Here is a 24198-nt window from a genome sequence, read left to right as displayed (position 1 = left end):
GATGCCACTGTAGGTGACTATGAAGCCCGATTCTGGAGCCACAAATCCTGCCACATTCAGGACATGTGAGGCCAGGACCGGGCTGGCGAGGCGGTAGTGAAGCAGCACAGAGGTGTCTTTGCTCGCGCCGCACGATCCTCCTCTGGGTGCGTTTGTTTTCAAGTTGTGTCACTCCTTCGTGGCATAAGGAACGCCACAGTGGCCTGTTAGCTGCAGCAGACTCCAGATCGCTGGGCTTGATGTTGCATTTCTTTAGAGTCTGTTTAAGCTGGTGTTTGTATCGCAGCTTAGGACCACCAGGCTTCCTATTCGCTGACAGGAGTTGTCCATAAAGCACCTGCCGAGGCAAGCGGCAGCTCGGCATCCGGATGACATGTCCAACCCACCGGAGTTGCCTCTTTGCCAGTATAGCCTCGATACTGGTGGAGGCGGTGCGTTGAAGGATGTCGTTGTGTGGGACACGATCCGGCCAGGTGATGCAAAGGATTCGTTGAAGGCACCTGATGTGGAATGCATCAAGGCGTCTCACATGGCGTCGATAGATGGTCCAGGCTTCTGCGCCATATAGCAGCGTGGACACACACACTGCTTGGTAGACTGCGACTTTTGTTGGAGTTCTTAAGTGGTTGTTTTCGAACACACGAGTACGCAATCTGCCAAAAGCTTTGGAGGCTTGATGGATGCGGGCCTGGACGTCGTCGTCAATTAGACAGGAGGGTGTTAGAATGCTGCCGAGGTAGCTGGATTGTTGGACAACCTTGAGGGGTGTGCCACTGAGGGTGAACGCTGGGGTAGGAGAACTCTCTTTTGCCATGACCTCCGTTTTGGTTACATTGATCACGAGACCGAGTGATCGGTAGACGGAGGACATGGTATCAAGGGCATGTTGCATGGCAGCTGGGCTGTGGGCCAACAGAGCACAATCATCTGTATACTGTAGCTCGTGGATGTCGCTGATCAGGGTCTTGGTCTTGGCCTGTAGGCGTCTGATGTTGAACAGGCTACCATCCAGGCGGAATTGGATTTGTACGCCGCCACCTTCCTGGATGGACTTATGGAAGAGGAGCGTAGCTGCCATCAGGAACAGGTTGAATATAGCAGGGGCCAGTACACAGCCCTGCTTCACCCCGACTTCCATAGGGAACGGGGAAGATTGCTGGCCACCAACAAGTATAGTTGCTTGCATGCCGCTGTGGAACTGTTTTAGGATGCCGAGAAATTTGGAGGGAACGCCAAATTTCTGCAGTATGGTCCAGAGAATGTCACGGTTAACTGTGTCAAATGCCTTTGTAAGGTCGATGAAGGTGATATAGAGATCCTTGTTTTGTTCCTTGCATTTCTCCTGAACTTGGTGCGCAGCGAAGATCATGTCCAGAGTGCTTCGATCCTTCCGGAAACCGCATTGTGTCTCTGGGAGGATGTCTTCGGTAATGTGCGATGTAAGACGGAACAGCATTACTTTTGCAAGAATCTTGCCAGCAACAGAAAGTAAGGAGACGCCACGGCTGTTGCCACAGACTGACCTGTCCCCCTTCCTTTTATAAATGGTAACAATGTTGCTGTCTTTCCATTCCTGAGGAAGTGTCCCGTTTTGTCAGATGTTGCAGATGAGGTGGTAAAGCTTCCGTGTCAGGAGGTAACCGCCGCTCTTGAAGACCTCAGCTGGAAGTCCATCAGGGCCAGGGCTTTTGTTGTTTTTAAGGCTCCGGATTGCAGAGAGGACCTCTGTGAACTGAGGAGGTTCATCAAGGGAGGGAACTGATGGAAGCTCTGGGAGGGAGTCAAGGACAGATGTGTCTGAAGGGTTTACTTGGTTGAGCAGGGAGTCAAAGTGCTCTGCCCAGCGCTCAAGTATTAGCTGTTAGTCCTTCAGTAGTACAGAACCGTCTGCAGATTTAACTGGGACAATGTGTTGTCTTCATGGGCCGTGCAGGGATTTTACAGCATCATAGAAGGCGTGGGTGTTGTTGTTGTCTGCATGCCTCTGGATTTCTTGGGCCTTGCTGAGCCACCACTTGTTCTCCATCATCCTCAGCTGTTTCTGTGTTTCACCACGGATGGCCTTGTAGTGAGAGAGGAGAAGTGGAGAATGAGGGTTGGAGAGAAGTGTGGTATGGGCTTTGCGCTTGGCTTCCAGAAGCTCCTGTATGGCAGCTGAGCTGTTATCGAACCAGTCTTGATGACGTTTCTGAGTGAAGCCGATGGTCTCAGAGGCAGCTTGATGAATTGTTGTCCTCAATTTTTTCCACCTGCTTTCAATATCAAGGTCACCGTTACTGGTGTCCTTGTCCAGGCTGGCAAGTCCCTCTGCCAGCTTGTTGCGGTAGCTGGCTGCACACTCTGGGGACTCCAGGGCCCTGGTGTTAAGACGCCTTTGGGGTTGCTGTTTCTTGTGAGGAGGTCGAATTCTCAGCTTGAGCCTGGACTTGATCAGTCGATGATCAGTCCAGCATTCAGCCCCACGCATGGCCCGTATGATGCTGACGTCATTTTGGTCTTGTTGCCTTGTGATGATGTAGTCCAGTAAGTGCCAATGTTTGGACCTGGGGTGCATCCATGATGTGATGTATTTATTTTTCAGTTGAAAGATGGTGTTAGTTACAATCAACTGATGCTCAGAGCACAGAGTGAGGAGTCGGAGGCCATTGCTGTTTATTTTCCCCGTCCCGTGTCTTCCGATTACTTGTTTCCATCAGTACCTACTCGGGCATTGAAGTCACCCATCAGAACAAGTTTATCAGAGGCAGGGATTTTGGATATGGTAGCATCCAGGGACTCGTAGAAGGCATCTTTGGTGTTATCGTCAGCATCCAAGGTGGGAGCATAGGCGCTGATTAAAGTTGCGAAGCGACCTTTTACCAGGGGAATATGCCAGGTCATAAGCCGTTCACTGATGCCTTGGGGGGACTCAGGGATGTTACTGAGTAAGCTGCTTTTCACAGCAAAGCCAACTCCATGGAGTTTTCGCTCATTCTCTGGGAGACCCTTCCAGAAGAAGGTGTAGCCCTCACCAACTTCTGTGAGTGAATCCTCGCCTGAGAACCGAGTCTCACCAATATCGATGTTGTACCTCCTGAGCTCATGTGCGATGAGGGCAGTTCGTCTTCGAGGTCTCTCCATCCCGTCTCGAGCATCGAGGAGGGTGCGAACATTCCAGGAAGCCAGGTACATAGTCATTAATGTATTTATATTTCGTTTTCGACCGCAGAGGGGTGATGCCTTGGTGGCTGCGGTGGGCCACCCAGGTGTGGTGGAACAAGCAATGTTTAGGTCACCTTTTCTAGACTCTTCCCCTATAAGGGGTGAGCAGTGCGGACCCTGAATAGGGCTGCTCAGACGCACAGGATGCTGCCAAAGGATAATGTTGCTTCATCCCATCTTCGCAACGACCATCAATCCTGTACCGCCCCTGTGTAGGAATCAAGCTAGAAGCTTCCAGTCACATCCATGACCTGCCCCCGTCACTTTATCCTATCGCCAGTGGACTTATATGGTGGAAGCTGGAGCCTGCGCTACTAGTGGATTTAGTGTGAGGGACGGGGCGCACAATTCCTTCCCCCACATACTTGGCCGCACCCGCTGTATTCCAGTGGCAAGAGTGAGGACTCAAGACGACCTTCAGGTGAGTGGGGTTGCAAGGGGCTGCCGGTGGTCCGATCTGTTGGACTCCGCCTACGCCTACCCCCGGGTGCGGATTTGGGATCACTCTTTGTCTGGCCTCTACCCTCCGACCTGTTCGGCTTGGGTGACCCTGCCAGGAGTACAAGATTCCAGCCGACATAGCTCTCGGGGTCATGGAGACGCGCAAAGTGCCTCACCACGATAAGGTGGTGATCCCAGTCGAGGCACACAAACACACACACACACACACACACACACACACACACACACACACACACACACACACACACACACACACACACACACACACACACACACACACACACACACACACACACACACACACACACACACACACACACATATATTTCTCTGTGATAATTGTATCTAGTTCACCAATTGTGATCTGTTTAGCTGGGTTGATAGCTTTTTGCATCAAGTGTACAGATGACTTGTGTGGGTTATTTGTGGCGCCTGATTGATGGGATATTTAACCTTCCCGGTCTACACTCTGCTTTTGAACTGTCAAAGTTGAAATGGGTCCAAATTTCAGTTTTCTATCCATTTTCTCATCATTTTACTTGTTTTTTTTTCACTTTTGTTTCTTTGTTTCAAGCTCTGTCCTCTCCCTTTCGTGTGTGTGTGTTTTCTCACGCTCTCTCTGTCTGCCTGTCTCTTTAATGTTTAATCCCTCCCTACACTGCTGGGTTGTTGACCAATCATGTGGGTTTAACCGAAGACGCCATTTTGTTTTTTTGAGAACGGCATCACTCTCTGTCTGTAACCCCATCCCCCACTGCTGCGTTCTTGACCAATCACGTGGCTTTACCCGCCGACTGTAAAAGGCCATTTCCTTGTTTAAAGAACTCATTGTGGTAGATGCGTGTGTACTCATTGTGGTAGATGCGTGTGTATCCCGAAAAATAGTTTGTATGCCAAGGTAAAATTTTCATAAATGTAATGTTCGTAAACCGAAAAGTTCGTAAGCCAAGGGGTTCGTAAACCGAGGTCCCACTGTATATCAGTGGTGGACTGTGCCTCGGCCTTCAGTAGTGCTACGTCTGAATCAATCAACAGCTGTGAGTGTGGTGTGATTTACTAAATGTCCACTAGGGGATGCTGTTACCCAAGAAATAATTTATGAAATACTATCATTAAACTGTTTACATGTTTACTATTGACGTGTGGATTCATGGTAACCTCATACAATTTGAATATTATTTGCTATTTTTGCAAGCTTTGGAGCTTTCGAACCTTTCTTACTGACGTCCATCTATTCATGAAAAGTCTATCTTGAAAATGGCTTGAACAGTGTCTGCAACCCAATACATTTCTTCTCCACCTTCAGCCAATGTGGGTTGACAAAACCGCTATTTAATCGAAACAACAATATACAGTAAAGTCTCGTTATATCGATATCGGATATAGCGATAGTCCCGGTTATATCAATACTATTTCTATGCACGCACAGAGAAAATTACATGCAAACAGGGTCGGATATATCGATAGTCCCGGTTATATCGATATTTTTTCGGACTCCCTTGAATATTGATATAACGAGACTTTACTGTATTTGCTGATTCAGCTCTCTACCAATACAATGTGCTAGCTCTGTCCAGTATGCTCTTATCACTAGCAGCTAGGGATATTATGATTGGCTAGTGACTAGCGGATCATGTGACTAGACAATCATAGGTTGCGAAAACACTGACATTTCCAGTGTCTTAGGTTGTCTTAGGCCTTAGGTTGCAACTCGAACTCTGATTGGTTAAAACTACAGTTTCATCAACATTTATTTTCATGCTCCAGGGCCTGCAGAACTGATTCAGAAGGCGGACAGGTAGATTTTTGACCTTGGTAACAAATGATGGCTGAAATGTGATTGGTTAAATGCTTACATATGAAACACACCTGGAAGCAGCACAACAAGGGAAAAACATTGAAAGGAAGCTGAAAGACAATTTAAAATTATTGAATACAAATTCATGGACAAAATATAATTAACATTAGTCTGTAATTTGGATATTTTTAGGGCGGCAGAGAAGGCCTTGCAGGCCCTGACGCCCCACCACTGACACACACACACACACACACACACACATTGTACTGTATATCTACTATACACTGTATAGAGAGAGGTACATATTCATTAACCACATTGTGCTTCTGAACTACCTTTGCCACCTGCATGCAACCGTGGACTTTGTTCAGGACTTCATACATGTTGTGCTCAAGGCAGGGAGCACGATAGTCCTGGAAGCCACTGAACGTTGGGTCCAAGACCATTTGTTCCTCCAAAGCATTCTCTGACTCAACTTTTAGTCTAGGCAGGTATAGACACAGAAGCAATGTTAAACAACCCAGTGAATTGATCAATGTTCACATGAGAGAGAAACCAATATAAGGGTTCTCGTACAGTTGTGGTCAAAAGTTTACATACACTTGTGAAGACCATAATGCAGACATGGGCAAACTACTTTTTAATCCGGCCCGCCGAATTTATCCAAATTATAGTAAAAACAGTGTCTGAAACACAGAGGAGACGACTCTGAAAAGTTGCCTGCCCCATTCTTCACAACTTGAAACACAATAATACGACTAATCACATTAAATAAAATATTGTCAGAAAGTATAAGGTTCTTTTAATTAAGAATGTAGCTACCACAAATACCACAAATTTCAACTGCAGGTAGCCTATGTCTGTGTGCTTGGCGACGGTACACGTGTACTGTTTGCGCGTGAAGGCGAGGGCGTCCGTGGCGAGTTTGTAGAGCGAGCGGTCAGGACAATCCATACATGATTTTGCGGAATTTAACACAAGTAGGTGTTATTGAGCTTGAATATTCCGTTGTGTAATAATATGTTTTGAATGTTGAAAGTGATTCCATTTTTCAATAAATGTTGATTTCTTTAACTTTGCACCTTTGATTGAAACTTATTAAAAACAGACGCTATCTTGATAAATCACACTGCATATGTTATTTTAATCTATTTCCATTTCCGCCTCCCAGTAACTGCGAAATAGTATGTAAACACCATATCTTGCATATTCCTTGAGACAAATTTATTAACTGATCAGGGATATTTTTCACATTTGAAAGACAGTTAATAAATTGGGTTGTAGTGTTCTTACTGTGCTATGAGGTTTGTACACACTACATTTAAAGGACAACCGGCACCATTGTTTTTGTTTCCTACTGACATCAGAAAAACGTTTTATAGCATCTAAAATACCCAAAACACACAGGCTGATATTTTTAGTCAAATGAAAAACACCAATAAAAATGACTTCAAAATGAATCCGGAAATGGACAGTTTCAGAAGGTCCTGCCCCCTTGTTCTTGACGCCAAGACGTCTGGCCAAGACGTCTGGACTTGCTCGAGAATCGAAACAATGGCTTCAGATTCGGAGAAGATGCTTTCTTGTTACTCATCCAGTTATGAATATGATTCAAATAGTTCTGAAGAGGAAAGCATAAATGTTTGCAATTGATTAAAGGAGTCCTCCCATATCAATTTGAGCCGTCAATGACAGCAATGTAGCACCCAGAAAATGCAGAAGATGGCACCCAAGCTCCGTTGGAAATGGGCTGATTTGTCAGCTGGGAATTTGTGTCAGCGAATATCAAATAGTTGTCTTGGTGCAACACACGATTCACCATCGCGTTATTTACGTGTTTTCCTTCTAATTTCGCCATCAACACGGATCAACACCAAGTTTTCAGACCAAACAAAGTACCACAAAATGCATTGTGTGTCCTTTCTCAGTCAGGGGCGTTCGTCACCAACTCGAAAACAAGACTTCATGAATATTCAGCGGGAGTCTTAAAACGTAAACTATAGCTATATGCTGTGGAATCTTTGTAAAATATTCTCAGTCAAAGTCATTTGAAGTGATTTTACAAATTATGGACATAACTTGTCCGAAGGCGTCGGTTGTCCTTTAATGCTTTAGGTTTAGTATTTCCGGCCCAAACACTCCCTCCAAATGGTCCTGGCCCGGCCCCTCTGACAAATTTTAGAACCCATTGCGGCCCGCGAGTCAAAAAGTTTGCCCACCCCTGCCATAATGTCATGGCTCTCTTGAGTTTCCAGTTATTTCTACATCTCAGATTTTTCTCTGATAGAGTGATTGGAAGAGCTACATCTTTGTCACAAAAACATCCATGAAGTTGGGTTCTTTTATGACTTTATTTTGAGCTAACAGAAAAAGTGATCAAATCTGCTGGGTCAAAAATATACATGCAGCAACACGAATGAGCAATTTTTGTGACTTAGAAAGTTGTGTCAGCGCAATGACCTTCATAGCGTAGCCTCTCAACTTCTTGTGAGTGGTTATGAGTGACGACAGCTGGTGATTTCATAGCTACAGGTCCCAAGAGCAACAGTGCAAATAATTGTAAGTACAAAGTGCATGGCACTATTTTGTCACTGCCACGATCAGGAAGAAAATGCCAGCTATCAAAAGCTGCTGAGAGTAAAATTGGTCAAGAGTGTGACAATTCAACCGAGAATCACCAAAAAGCAGATCTGCCTAGAATTAAAAGCTGCTGGAACAAAGGTGTCAGTGTTGCTCCAAAAGCGGCACCTTAAAGGACAACCGACACCATTTTTTTGTTTCATAACTGACATCAGAAAAACTGATATTTTTTGTCAAATCCAAAATATCAATAAAAATGACTTAAAAGCCAAAAACTGCTACGAATTCGTTGCCCCTTGTTCGTGACGGCACGTTAGGATCTGCCCACCCACAAACGGCCTTGCTCCAGAATCAAAACAATGGCTTCAGAGAGTTCAGATTCGGAGAAGATGCTTTCTTGTTACTCATCCAGTTATGAATATGATTCAAATAGTTATGAAGAGGAAAGCATCAATGTTTTTCTGACAATGGAACTGGTGCTCCACAGAGAGTAAATGGGATCATGAAGAAGGGGGATTACCTTCAAATTCTTCATAATAACCTAAAGAAGATTGGGTCTTGGGCGCAGTTGGGTATTCCTACAGGACAATGACCCCAAACGCACATCAAAAGTGGTAATGGAATGGTTAAATCAGACTAAAATTTCGAATGGCCTTCCCAAAGTCAGTCCTGATTTAAACTTGTGGACAACGCTGAAGCAACATTCGCTATCAGAAAGCCACCAATTTTAAACTGAACTGCATCAATAGTGTCAAGAGGAGTGGTCAAAGATTCGACCAGAAGCTTGCCAGAAGCTTGTGGTTGGCTACCAAAAGCGCCTAATTGAAGTGAAAACAGCCAAGGGACATGTTACCAAATATTAGCGCTGCTGTATGTATATTTTTGACCTGGCAGATTTGGTCACTTTTTTTCTGTTCACCCAAAGTAAAGTCATAAAAGAACAAAACTTCATGAATGTTTTTTGTGAGAAAGAAGTATCTGTTCCAATCACTCTATCAGAGAAAAAGCAGAGTTGTAGAAATAACTGGAAACTCAAGAGAGCCATGACATTATGGTCTTCACAAGTGTATCGATGAGAAGGTTTCTTCAGCCGTCATCTGTATTTTTTTGAAGGTGTCGGACGTTTCGCCTCCTCGTTTGATCCAAGAGCCTCTTGGATAGGAGGCGAAACGTCCGACACCTTCAAAAAAGTACAGATGACGGCTGAAGAAACCTTCTCATCGATGGACCACTCCTGTACGACTGAGAGCTTACACAGACGTTTACAAGTGTATGTAAACGTTTGACCACAACTGTAGGTGATTCAGCAGTTTATCACATGCTCACTTTGCTTCTTGCTGTCCAAGGATTGAATGAAACTGTTGATTTTCCTCATGGCACGTGGCAACATCCTCCTCCTAAATGTTCAGTAAAAAGTTTATATAAATCACAACCGAGAACATAATTGCATAAAACATTTCAACCTAAAAATCAAACATTGTAATGCAAGAATATGGCTGGAAAGTGGCTGGAAATGATTCATTTTCTTGAACATGATAACATTACAAAACTTGCATGGTAGGTTAATTGGATACTCTGTTTTGTTCTTTGGTGTCTTTTTATTCAAGATATTTGTTGGCGTATGTGAATGGTTCGTCTGTGTAAGCTCTCAGTCGTACAGGAGTGGTCCATCGATGAGAAGGTTTCTTCAGCCGTCATCTGTACAAAAGTGAAGGTTTCGGACGTTTCGCCTCCTATCCAAGAGGCTTCGTCAGCGAACTAAAGTCTGACTGGTCGTATTGGCCCCATTTATATATCCCTAATGTCCAGACCTGGTGGCGCCGGACACAGCTATGATAGGTCCCTACTCTCAGGTTGGGGGAGGCGCGGGACCCCCCCCTGTGGCCCCACTGATTGTTCCTACATTCCTGACTAACGATTGGCCTATTACACCCACTCCCCCCGGTATCACCTCATCAGCATAACGACCCTCATCAGCATTGCGAAAGTTGCCTAACCTGTTTTGCCTGAGCAGGCTATTGTATGAACGATCCAAATTGAACCTCACACCACCAGACCGGTTTAATGAAGGATTTTGTTGTTTTATAAGAATCGCCTCTTTTACCCCCCTTTCAAACCATCTATGTTCTTTCGCTAAGATTTTAACCTCATTGTCGTCAAATGAGTGGTTAGTAGCTTTTAGGTGCAAATGTACTGCCGATTGAGGCCCACTAGTATTATCCCTGCGATGTTGATAAAGTCTTTTTTTGAGAATTTGTTGAGTCTCCCCAATGTACTGCTCTTTACAATTTTCATTCTTACAATGTATGGAATAAACTACATTACTTTGTTTTTCATTTGGTAGCCTATCTTTTGGATGCACTAATTTTTGCCTTAACGTGTTTATCGGTTTGAAATAAGTAGGAATTTTATGTTGCCAAAGGACTCTTTGTAATTTTTCAGAAACTCCTGCAATGTACGGTACTGCTACTCCTCTCCTTTTTGAATCTTGAGAATTATTGGTTTCGTTCGCTATTCTTTCTTTCTGACATTTGTTGAATGACCACTGAGGGTACCCACAGTTAGTGAGTGCTCTCCTGATATGTTTTGACTCCTTTTCTCTACCTTCAGTGCTGGTTGGTATTAGTTTAGCCCGATGCTGGAGGGTTCTGATAACTCCTAGTTTATGTTGTAAAGGGTGGTTAGAGTCAAAAAGTAAGTATTGGTCAGTGTGCGTAGCCTTCCTAAAGACTTCTGTTTTTAGCATCCTTCTGCTGGTACGTAACTTAGAAAAGGCCACCTTTAAATTAGCTGATTTAAAGAACCACCTCAGATTCAATCTTAGATGTAGACAGAGCCAGTATGCTCTTATCACTAGCAGCTAGGGATATTATGATTGGCTAGTGACTAGCGGATCATGTGACTAGACAATCATAGGTTGCGAAAACACTGACATTTCCAGTGTCTTAGGTTGTCTTAGGCCTTAGGTTGCAACTCGAACTCTGATTGGTTAAAACTACAGTTTCATCAACATTTATTTTCATGCTCCAGGGCCTGCAGAACTGATTCAGAAGGCGGACAGGTAGATTTTTGACCTTGGTAACAAATGATGGCTGAAATGTGATTGGTTAAATGCTTACATATGAAACACACCTGGAAGCAGCACAACAAGGGAAAAACATTGAAAGGAAGCTGAAAGACAATTTAAAATTATTGAATACAAATTCATGGACAAAATATAATTAACATTAGTCTGTAATTTGGATATTTTTAGGGCGGCAGAGAAGGCCTTGCAGGCCCTGACGCCCCACCACTGACACACACACACACACACACACACACATTGTACTGTATATCTACTATACACTGTATAGAGAGAGGTACATATTCATTAACCACATTGTGCTTCTGAACTACCTTTGCCACCTGCATGCAACCGTGGACTTTGTTCAGGACTTCATACATGTTGTGCTCAAGGCAGGGAGCACGATAGTCCTGGAAGCCACTGAACGTTGGGTCCAAGACCATTTGTTCCTCCAAAGCATTCTCTGACTCAACTTTTAGTCTAGGCAGGTATAGACACAGAAGCAATGTTAAACAACCCAGTGAATTGATCAATGTTCACATGAGAGAGAAACCAATATAAGGGTTCTCGTACAGTTGTGGTCAAAAGTTTACATACACTTGTGAAGACCATAATGCAGACATGGGCAAACTACTTTTTAATCCGGCCCGCCGAATTTATCCAAATTATAGTAAAAACAGTGTCTGAAACACAGAGGAGACGACTCTGAAAAGTTGCCTGCCCCATTCTTCACAACTTGAAACACAATAATACGACTAATCACATTAAATAAAATATTGTCAGAAAGTATAAGGTTCTTTTAATTAAGAATGTAGCTACCACAAATACCACAAATTTCAACTGCAGGTAGCCTATGTCTGTGTGCTTGGCGACGGTACACGTGTACTGTTTGCGCGTGAAGGCGAGGGCGTCCGTGGCGAGTTTGTAGAGCGAGCGGTCAGGACAATCCATACATGATTTTGCGGAATTTAACACAAGTAGGTGTTATTGAGCTTGAATATTCCGTTGTGTAATAATATGTTTTGAATGTTGAAAGTGATTCCATTTTTCAATAAATGTTGATTTCTTTAACTTTGCACCTTTGATTGAAACTTATTAAAAACAGACGCTATCTTGATAAATCACACTGCATATGTTATTTTAATCTATTTCCATTTCCGCCTCCCAGTAACTGCGAAATAGTATGTAAACACCATATCTTGCATATTCCTTGAGACAAATTTATTAACTGATCAGGGATATTTTTCACATTTGAAAGACAGTTAATAAATTGGGTTGTAGTGTTCTTACTGTGCTATGAGGTTTGTACACACTACATTTAAAGGACAACCGGCACCATTGTTTTTGTTTCCTACTGACATCAGAAAAACGTTTTATAGCATCTAAAATACCCAAAACACACAGGCTGATATTTTTAGTCAAATGAAAAACACCAATAAAAATGACTTCAAAATGAATCCGGAAATGGACAGTTTCAGAAGGTCCTGCCCCCTTGTTCTTGACGCCAAGACGTCTGGCCAAGACGTCTGGACTTGCTCGAGAATCGAAACAATGGCTTCAGATTCGGAGAAGATGCTTTCTTGTTACTCATCCAGTTATGAATATGATTCAAATAGTTCTGAAGAGGAAAGCATAAATGTTTGCAATTGATTAAAGGAGTCCTCCCATATCAATTTGAGCCGTCAATGACAGCAATGTAGCACCCAGAAAATGCAGAAGATGGCACCCAAGCTCCGTTGGAAATGGGCTGATTTGTCAGCTGGGAATTTGTGTCAGCGAATATCAAATAGTTGTCTTGGTGCAACACACGATTCACCATCGCGTTATTTACGTGTTTTCTTTCTAATTTCGCCATCAACACGGATCAACACCAAGTTTTCAGACCAAACAAAGTACCACAAAATGCATTGTGTGTCCTTTCTCAGTCAGGGGCGTTCGTCACCAACTCGAAAACAAGACTTCATGAATATTCAGCGGGAGTCTTAAAACGTAAACTATAGCTATATGCTGTGGAATCTTTGTAAAATATTCTCAGTCAAAGTCATTTGAAGTGATTTTACAAATTATGGACATAACTTGTCCGAAGGCGTCGGTTGTCCTTTAATGCTTTAGGTTTAGTATTTCCGGCCCAAACACTCCCTCCAAATGGTCCTGGCCCGGCCCCTCTGACAAATTTTAGAACCCATTGCGGCCCGCGAGTCAAAAAGTTTGCCCACCCCTGCCATAATGTCATGGCTCTCTTGAGTTTCCAGTTATTTCTACATCTCAGATTTTTCTCTGATAGAGTGATTGGAAGAGCTACATCTTTGTCACAAAAACATCCATGAAGTTGGGTTCTTTTATGACTTTATTTTGAGCTAACAGAAAAAGTGATCAAATCTGCTGGGTCAAAAATATACATGCAGCAACACGAATGAGCAATTTTTGTGACTTAGAAAGTTGTGTCAGCGCAATGACCTTCATAGCGTAGCCTCTCAACTTCTTGTGAGTGGTTATGAGTGACGACAGCTGGTGATTTCATAGCTACAGGTCCCAAGAGCAACAGTGCAAATAATTGTAAGTACAAAGTGCATGGCACTATTTTGTCACTGCCACGATCAGGAAGAAAATGCCAGCTATCAAAAGCTGCTGAGAGTAAAATTGGTCAAGAGTGTGACAATTCAACCGAGAATCACCAAAAAGCAGATCTGCCTAGAATTAAAAGCTGCTGGAACAAAGGTGTCAGTGTTGCTCCAAAAGCGGCACCTTAAAGGACAACCGACACCATTTTTTTGTTTCATAACTGACATCAGAAAAACTGATATTTTTTGTCAAATCCAAAATATCAATAAAAATGACTTAAAAGCCCAAAACTGCTACGAATTCGTTGCCCCTTGTTCGTGACGGCACGTTAGGATCTGCCCACCCACAAACGGCCTTGCTCCAGAATCAAAACAATGGCTTCAGAGAGTTCAGATTCGGAGAAGATGCTTTCTTGTTACTCATCCAGTTATGAATATGATTCAAATAGTTATGAAGAGGAAAGCATCAATGTTTTTCTGACAATGGAACTGGTGCTCCACAGAGAGTAAATGGGATCATGAAGAAGGGGGATTACCTTCAAATTCTTCATAATAACCCAAAGAAGATTGGGTCTTGGGCGCAGTTGGGTATTCCTACAGGACAATGACCCCAAACGCACATCAAAAGTGGTAATGGAATGGTTAAATCAGACTAAAATTTCGAATGGCCTTCCCAAAGTCAGTCCTGATTTAAACTTGTGGACAACGCTGAAGCAACATTCGCTATCAGAAAGCCACCAATTTTAAACTGAACTGCATCAATAGTGTCAAGAGGAGTGGTCAAAGATTCGACCAGAAGCTTGCCAGAAGCTTGTGGTTGGCTACCAAAAGCGCCTAATTGAAGTGAAAACAGCCAAGGGACATGTTACCAAATATTAGCGCTGCTGTATGTATATTTTTGACCTGGCAGATTTGGTCACTTTTTTTCTGTTCACCCAAAGTAAAGTCATAAAAGAACAAAACTTCATGAATGTTTTTTGTGAGAAAGAAGTATCTGTTCCAATCACTCTATCAGAGAAAAAGCAGAGTTGTAGAAATAACTGGAAACTCAAGAGAGCCATGACATTATGGTCTTCACAAGTGTATCGATGAGAAGGTTTCTTCAGCCGTCATCTGTATTTTTTTGAAGGTGTCGGACGTTTCGCCTCCTCGTTTGATCCAAGAGCCTCTTGGATAGGAGGCGAAACGTCCGACACCTTCAAAAAAGTACAGATGACGGCTGAAGAAACCTTCTCATCGATGGACCACTCCTGTACGACTGAGAGCTTACACAGACGTTTACAAGTGTATGTAAACGTTTGACCACAACTGTAGGTGATTCAGCAGTTTATCACATGCTCACTTTGCTTCTTGCTGTCCAAGGATTGAATGAAACTGTTGATTTTCCTCATGGCACGTGGCAACATCCTCCTCCTAAATGTTCAGTAAAAAGTTTATATAAATCACAACCGAGAACATAATTGCATAAAACATTTCAACCTAAAAATCAAACATTGTAATGCAAGAATATGGCTGGAAAGTGGCTGGAAATGATTCATTTTCTTGAACATGATAACATTACAAAACTTGCATGGTAGGTTAATTGGATACTCTGTTTTGTTCTTTGGTGTCTTTTTATTCAAGATATTTGTTGGCGTATGTGAATGGTTCGTCTGTGTAAGCTCTCAGTCGTACAGGAGTGGTCCATCGATGAGAAGGTTTCTTCAGCCGTCATCTGTACAAAAGTGAAGGTTTCGGACGTTTCGCCTCCTATCCAAGAGGCTTCGTCAGCGAACTAAAGTCTGACTGGTCGTATTGGCCCCATTTATATATCCCTAATGTCCAGACCTGGTGGCGCCGGACACAGCTATGATAGGTCCCTACTCTCAGGTTGGGGGAGGCGCGGGACCCCCCTCTGTGGCCCCACTGATTGTTCCTACATTCCTGACTAACGATTGGCCTATTACACCCACTCCCCCCGGTATCACCTCATCAGCATAACGACCCTCATCAGCATTGCGAAAGTTGCCTAACCTGTTTTGCCTGAGCAGGCTATTGTATGAACGATCCAAATTGAACCTCACACCACCAGACCGGTTTAATGAAGGATTTTGTTGTTTTATAAGAATCGCCTCTTTTACCCCCCTTTCAAACCATCTATGTTCTTTCGCTAAGATTTTAACCTCATTGTCGTCAAATGAGTGGTTAGTAGCTTTTAGGTGCAAATGTACTGCCGATTGAGGCCCACTAGTATTATCCCTGCGATGTTGATAAAGTCTTTTTTTGAGAATTTGTTGAGTCTCCCCAATGTACTGCTCTTTACAATTTTCATTCTTACAATGTATGGAATAAACTACATTACTTTGTTTTTCATTTGGTAGCCTATCTTTTGGATGCACTAATTTTTGCCTTAACGTGTTTATCGGTTTGAAATAAGTAGGAATTTTATGTTGCCAAAGGACTCTTTGTAATTTTTCAGAAACTCCTGCAATGTACGGTACTGCTACTCCTCTCCTTTTTGAATCTTGAGAATTATTGGTTTCGTTCGCTATTCTTTCTTTCTGACATTTGTTGAATGACCACTGAGGGTACCCACAGTTAGTGAGTGCTCTCCTGATATGTTTTGACTCCTTTTCTCTACCTTCAGTGCTGGTTGGTATTAGTTTAGCCCGATGCTGGAGGGTTCTGATAACTCCTAGTTTATGTTGTAAAGGGTGGTTAGAGTCAAAAAGTAAGTATTGGTCAGTGTGCGTAGCCTTCCTAAAGACTTCTGTTTTTAGCATCCTTCTGCTGGTACGTAACTTAGAAAAGGCCACCTTTAAATTAGCTGATTTAAAGAACCACCTCAGATTCAATCTTAGATGTAGACAGAGCCGGTTAATTCCTAAATGCTTGAAGCAAGCACCCCTGGAACCCGGATACTTAGCCGATAAAATGCAACAAAATTATACCAGGAAAATTCTAAATTTGCGAATTAGGAGACTTAACATAGAGATAAAAAACAAACAGTCAGAAATAGAAACTTATTATCAGCGATTACAAACTAATCTTACCCACAAAATCTATCAGGAAGTGTGTGAATTTACTAAATCCGGTTATATGAGGCACCACAGCAAAACCAAAGAGAGACAAAAGGGTAAATTTCAAAAATTACTTTTACTGAAACAATCTCAGCTACTGGTAAACACGCGTAAAATTAGGTATGAACAGTTTGCAAGGGAGAATTGGATCAAAAATTTGTCAGACAGAGATCTCTCAGAGACAGAAAAGGCGGTACTTACCAAAGGTTTAAATTTCTCAGTGACTCCTAAAACTATACCTACAATAGATTATATCACAGCTACTGAATCGGCTATTAAAAATAACAAACTTTCGTATGCAGAGGCAGATGATCTACGCATTAAAATATCAGCTCTTCTCAGTAGTGCCAAACTTCCTCCGTCCAACATAACATTAGAAGAGAGAAAGGCGTTAACTACTCTACAAAAAGACAAAAATATTACTATTTTGCCAGCAGACAAGGGCAGATGCACAGTGCTGCTCAACACATTGGATTATGAAGACAAAATAAATAGGTTAATCAGTGATTCTAACACGTATGAGCAACTAAAAAGGGACAAGAAAGAAATGATTGACTGTCTCCAAAAGCTAGAGAAAGGAAAACATATAGACAAACAGATGTATTTTAGATTATACCCGGGAGAGGCCACGCCATGTATCTATGGCCTGCCAAAAATACATAAAGAAGGGTTCCCCCTCCGACCCATTGTTTGTAGCATTGACTCCTCTACATACAATGTAGCCAAATATTTAAAAACTATTTTAGCTCCGTTGGTTGGTAACACAGAATACCACGTAGAGAACACCACAGGGTTTGTAGAGAGGATCAAAGACCTCATATTGGAACCTGAGGAAACTTTGGCATCATACGATGTGACTTCTCTCTTTACATCTGTCCCAACTCCAGCAGCAGTCTCAGTGGTGAGGACGAGGCTGCTGGCGGATGTTTCTCTGCATGAAAGAACCAAACTGAAACCGGATCACATCTGCCAATTATTAGAAATCTGCCTTAATACTACGTATTTTCAATTTCGGGAAAAATTTTATAAACAAATCCATGGTTGTGCTATGGGCTCACCAGTTTCACCCATAGTGGCTAATCTTTACATGGAAGAGATGGAGAAACAGGCCCTCACATCCTTCCCAGGGACAAAACCTAGACACTGGTTTAGATATGTGGACGATACTTTTGTCATAATTAAGAAACAAGAAATTCAATCCTTCACAGATCATCTCAACTCTGTAGACTTCAACATTAAATTTACTCGTGAGGACATTCAAGAGAACCAACTAGCCTTCTTGGATTGTAAAGTAATTATAAAAGAGGACAGAGCGCTAAAAACAGAAGTCTTTAGGAAGGCTACGCACACTGACCAATACTTACTTTTTGACTCTAACCACCCTTTACAACATAAACTAGGAGTTATCAGAACCCTCCAGCATCGGGCTAAACTAATACCAACCAGCACTGAAGGTAGAGAAAAGGAGTCAAAACATATCAGGAGAGCACTCACTAACTGTGGGTACCCTCAGTGGTCATTCAACAAATGTCAGAAAGAAAGAATAGCGAACGAAACCAATAATTCTCAAGATTCAAAAAGGAGAGGAGTAGCAGTACCGTACATTGCAGGAGTTTCTGAAAAATTACAAAGAGTCCTTTGGCAACATAAAATTCCTACTTATTTCAAACCGATAAACACGTTAAGGCAAAAATTAGTGCATCCAAAAGATAGGCTACCAAATGAAAAACAAAGTAATGTAGTTTATTCCATACATTGTAAGAATGAAAATTGTAAAGAGCAGTACATTGGGGAGACTCAACAAATTCTCAAAAAAAGACTTTATCAACATCGCAGGGATAATACTAGTGGGCCTCAATCGGCAGTACATTTGCACCTAAAAGCTACTAACCACTCATTTGACGACAATGAGGTTAAAATCTTAGCGAAAGAACATAGATGGTTTGAAAGGGGGGTAAAAGAGGCGATTCTTATAAAACAACAAAATCCTTCATTAAACCGGTCTGGTGGTGTGAGGTTCAATTTGGATCGTTCATACAATAGCCTGCTCAGGCAAAACAGGTTAGGCAACTTTCGCAATGCTGATGAGGGTCGTTATGCTGATGAGGTGATACCGGGGGGAGTGGGTGTAATAGGCCAATCGTTAGTCAGGAATGTAGGAACAATCAGTGGGGCCACAGGGGGGGGTCCCGCGCCTCCCCCAACCTGAGAGTAGGGACCTATCATAGCTGTGTCCGGCGCCACCAGGTCTGGACATTAGGGATATATAAATGGGGCCAATACGACCAGTCAGACTTTAGTTCGCTGACGAAGCCTCTTGGATAGGAGGCGAAACGGCCGAAACCTTCACTTTTGTACAGATGACGGCTGAAGAAACCTTCTCATCTATGTGAATGGTTGTTTGTCTGAAATTGGCTGGTGACCAGTCAAGGGTTTAGCCTACCCATTGCCTGAAGACAGCTGGGGTCGGCTCCAGAACGCTTGCAACCCATAGGAGAAGAAAGCAGTTCAGCTAATGGATGAATGTAACAATGTGTCTGAAAATGCGTTAACATGGAGTTCGTGATACCTGTGCATAGTTGCTTATAACTGAGCTCCACCGCGCAGTATATTCATAAAAATGTTTATCTTGCTACAGTCAGCTAAAAAAAGTCAATTTACTGTTTGATAAGAACAATACATAATATTTACCTTTCTTTTCAGCTGACGTTCAAGACATTCAAGTTGTTCAGTCATTCTATCGATTTTGTCTGCGGCAGTTCTCAGATCATAGTTGGTCTTTCTGCAACAAGACACCAAGAACATAATATTGCTTTTCTGAATACAAAAAACTTTCTGTAATCATTTACATGCTAAATCATCACCGCATTGCAGTTTTGAAGTGGTGTTTTGTTCTTATTTTTCCTGTGATGGCAGCTACCTGAGTTGGCTATGTAGCTCCTCTATCTCGTCATTCTGCTCTTTTTCTGTCATTTGAAGATGTTTGTTGGTCTGTGTGAGACAAGAAGCCGCTACATACTACACATGTCATGATTGCAACCATTGTTGCGATAATGTCCTGCCAAAATATTCCTCTATTCTCGAGGAATTGTGGGTGTTTGAATTATAGTCTAGAATAGATTAAATGAACCCACTGTTATTTATGTCTACAAAGTAGTAGAAGTTTTGCCAATTGCTTACCAGTTGCATTTCTTGATAGATCCCTTTGAGTTCACATGACTGTTGGATTAATTGAACAAGTTGATTCTGTGAGGAAAGGCAAATGCTGGGTATTTCATTAACGCATTCACTGCGAACCATGCAAAAATGTGTCTACTTCAGTACCAGGCGTTTTTTTATTTATACTGAAATTCCAGGACCAACAGAATATTGAATTTTATGGACTACATAAACATTCAATGCAGCGTTAAAAATCTTAGATTCTCTTCTTTCATCAGAAAAAATAATTAATTCCAAGGTTATATGGGTCTGGAGTAACATGAGGTGAAAGTGGGGCTGGCTGTACAAAAGGCATGGAAGGGAACAACAATGCCAAAGGTCTCACCAGCGCAAGGTCGACACCCCGCGCAAGCAAAACCAAAAATCTTACAAATTCATTTTTTACCAACAGTTTAGGTTAAACCTTACTCTATGAATACATAGATATTATATAAAAAGAAATAATATTTATGAATCTGTCTCTGTTAGAGAGAGAAAGAGGGAGACCCCTCTTTCTCTCTCCCCCCGTCTCTCTATCTATACATATATACAATACCATATATCCTTATATATTTTTATTTCATACAAACGTACATACACGTACACGTACGTACGTACATACATACATACATACATACATACATACATACATACATACATACGTACGTACGTGGCGTAGCTTGTTCTGATTGAAATCTGTTTAGTTCAACCTGTGTACAGTCATGTCCATCACGCCGCAGCCCAGTGCATTGGCAATTTTTGTGTAGAATTGTCGAACTTGACATAGAGCACTAATTCTTGTTTTCAGATCCTCAGACACTAGACAGTTCTGTGCCATGAGCTGTATGTGCCATGTCGTACATTTCCAGTGACCAGTCGGGGTGATAAATTTGACACAAGAGTCACAACATTTAGGCACGATTAAAACATAAATGGCTGTCACTCATTCTTTTGAGGGGCCAGGAATCAACATGTTTAAAAAAAACTGTAAACTAACTCTACTCTGTACAGTATGTACATAAACCTACAGACCGCAAAAATAAAGTACCAAAAGGCCAAGTGACGTTGTGACGTGTAGCTGAGTAAATCAAGCTGGCATACAGAAAAACATGAGCCCAAACCCAACCTTGTGTGACTAAATAAAAAGTTGCTGTATATTATTATACCTTGAACTTCTTTGTCACTGCATCTGCCTCCTGCCCATCAGTGAAAGCCTTGTGGTACAGCACCTGGAATTGTTCCACGTCTTGTGCTGCTTTCTGCCACATTTCCATGGCATTCAAGCGCTCCTGATCAATAGCAGAACACAGAGTATAGACATAATTTAGAGTACAACTCACTCAAAGGAATATGTCACACAGTATTATAACCACTATGACAAATTAATGAAGCCCAATGAAATTGATGAAAAAGTATCCATCAATCCATCAATTATCCAATCCACTTATCCTTACGTGGGCCGTAGGCCAAGTGGACTGTCTTTGGGCGATACAAGATTTTTTAAATAAATTATTGTGTAAATGGTCATGGATACCAAAATCTTCATATCATCAACTGGAGGGTATCCAGCGGGATACAATTTTGCAAGCATTCATATTGATTATTAGATCAGAATTGTTTTTGTGGTGTCATGTTGACTTCGAGATGGCGCCATAAGAGTGGCTTTACAGCAGCTCCTACATTTTGTTCTTCTACTTCTTTCTTTCATAACTTTACTGAATTGGGAATTTCTCCATAGTGAGACAAATAAAGGTTTGGTTTAGTTGTATTAAATTCATCCTGTCTACTTGATATCTAATAGGGAGCTTACATGCTCTCTACCACCTGGAGCAGCATCCTGGAGGGACGAGTGGACAGCGCGGGGGCGTGACTTGCCTGTCAGATCCGACACTAGGTCACGCCCTCCTTGTAATACCAGCTGAAAAAGGCGCGTCACAACAACATCCGTGACACACTCTGACGAAGGCGGAAGTATACGCCGAAACATGTCAGATAATTCTTATCTCATTTTCCGTACCGCTTATTCCTCATTAGGGTCGCGGGGGTTGCTGGACCCTATCTCAGCTGTCTTCGGGCACGAAGCGGGGGACACCCTGAATTGGTTGCCAGCCAATCGCAGGGCACACAAAGACATACAACAGTCACTCACACTCACACCTCGGGATAATTTGGAGTGGTCAATCTGCCTGCCATGCATGTTTTTGGAGTGTGGGAGGAAACCGGAGGACCCGGAGAAAACGCACGCGGGTCCGGGGAGAACAAGCCGGTGTGCTAACCACTCGACTACCCGGCCGCATGTCAGATAATTGAACACCTAAAATACACTGTCTGTAAGAAACGAATCTGTTTTAAATTAAATAAAGGTTTGGTTTTCTTATCTTGTTTTGTCTTGTCTTAAATCAAAATTGACCCCAAAATCTGAAATGAGCATTCAGACCTGCAGTCTGAACATCGCTATTTATCTAGGTCAGATATATGTGACCTAGCCATTCAGTGTGAATTTATTGTAAAAAAAATCAGACAGGTGTCTGATCTAGGACTACATGTTTCGACACAGGTCAAATTTGGAAAAAAAATCTAAATTGAGCGATTCGGAATGCTCTAAAGCAGTGGCCCCCAACCTTTTTTTGCGCCACGGACCGGTTTAATGTCAGACAATATTTTCACGGACCGGCGGATAAATAAAACAAATAAAATGATACGACAGGCATCGAAACTGTTTTTTTTTCTTTCTTTTAAATATAATAAACGGGAATCCATTTTGTATTTTTATACAACTTTATTAGCAGAGTCCTGGTAACATCGCGCCAACAACATATGTGATATCGTCTCTGCCCCTTAACGCTCTATGGTCACCATGGTAATGTTTAAACGTGCCTTCAAAATAAGATACACCACAAAGTACAAGTACAAGTACAAAGCGCATGAAAAATGCAACTCACTACAACTGAATCAGTGGGACCCCTAAGCTTGTTTCTCTGCAACGAGACGGTCCCGCCTAGGGATAATGGGAGACAATGACACCCGAAGTGTCTTGCTTATGTCCAGTCTACTTCGTAGTTTTGTTTTGGTTACTGTCACTACAGAAAACCCTGCTTCACACAAATAAGATGTCGGAAACGGCAACAGGGTTTTCAGATCTGTTGTGGCGATCTCGGGGTATTCTGCCATCACTTTAATCCAGAACGGCAGAGTTGTTGTCTCAAACATACTTTTAAGTCCGCCATCATTTGCGATCTCCAGCAGTTGTTCTTCCTCTTGCACAGGCATGCTGGATTCACCTGCTTTGTTGACAAATTGGTTGCGGATCCATTTCTTGGCAGTTCGTGGGTCTTTTGTGGCTGGTAAGTCGCGCTTGAACTATTTTAAAAGCAAAATAAAACATAGTTCGGACTCAGATAATAAATAAAACAGAAATTATGTAAATTATTTATTCTTTCTGCACAGCCCGGCACCAAATGACCCACGGACCGGGGGTTGGGGACCTCTGCTCTAAAAGATCGGATGCAAGTTGCATATAGGTGGGAAAAAAGCTCTACCTGGCTCGTCATTGTGATCATCAGTATGCAGTAACAAAAGTGTCTTGAGAGTTTTGAAAGGCGCTTCTAAATGAAATGTATTATTATTATGGTAATCACATTCCCTTTGATGTATTTTGGACATGTCATGTGTACAGACCTTTTTATACAGCTGTACTAGTGATTCATAGTTCTTCATGAGTTCTTCCTCCACCGTTGCACTGCACCCCAATTCTGATGGGAGTGATTGAGGCTCATTGCCCATTGATTCTTTCACGGGGAGCCTGTCATTGAATTATTTTATGAAATGAAAACAATAACAACACATTTCTACATATAGCCATCACATTAAAAAAAGTTTGGAGTGTGTTGTAGAGACACCAGTAAAGCTCATGTACCTTTCGTTCTCATGTACATCTTTCTCCATCTTGACTTTGACATCTGCTATCAGTGCTTTTCAAAAAACAACAACAATAATAATCTGATATATATATCTATGATATTGAGCTGTGATGTTACTTTAGCCTTTTATTCCACAGCAGTCATATTTACAATGTAAATGCAGTAATGTTAAGACAGAAGCCTAAATAACCACTAAGAACAGTAGCAATTTGGAGCATAAGAAAATCTATATAAAGTATACCCGTTGAATCAATTAAAATGTATCTATACATGTAACTTAAATTCAGGATAATAATTATCTAATGTTTAAATGTTAGAAAGAGGAATCTGTGTTGTGTCAGACCTTTAAACCGAC

The 24198-nt window shown here is 42.1% G+C and overlaps 1 protein-coding gene across 1 annotated transcript in view; it reads right to left on the bottom strand.

Moving 5' to 3' along the window:
- LOC148892203 (sodium channel and clathrin linker 1-like) overlaps positions 1-23868 on the bottom strand; it is a 53693-nt gene extending 29825 nt beyond the window's left edge. The window contains exons 1-8 of the mRNA XM_089006353.1: positions 23840-23868; positions 23602-23725; positions 21090-21212; positions 19906-19971; positions 19646-19716; positions 19417-19507; positions 15009-15079; positions 11405-11585 (exon numbers count right to left, since the gene is read on the bottom strand). Coding sequence (XP_088862479.1) covers positions 11405-11585; positions 15009-15079; positions 19417-19507; positions 19646-19716; positions 19906-19971; positions 21090-21212; positions 23602-23725; positions 23840-23868 — 756 coding nt within the window. The remainder of the gene's footprint in view (positions 1-11404; positions 11586-15008; positions 15080-19416; positions 19508-19645; positions 19717-19905; positions 19972-21089; positions 21213-23601; positions 23726-23839) is intronic.
- Between the last annotated feature and the right edge of the window lie 330 nt (positions 23869-24198).

Source organism: Hippocampus bargibanti, linkage group LG10 (genome assembly GCF_051943395.1).
Source record: "Hippocampus bargibanti isolate YZ-2025 linkage group LG10, ASM5194339v1, whole genome shotgun sequence".
Classification (NCBI taxonomy): domain Eukaryota; kingdom Metazoa; phylum Chordata; class Actinopteri; order Syngnathiformes; family Syngnathidae; genus Hippocampus; species Hippocampus bargibanti.
The sequence above is the reverse complement of the archived record's forward strand: the minus strand, read 5'-3'. Positions and strand labels throughout refer to the sequence as shown.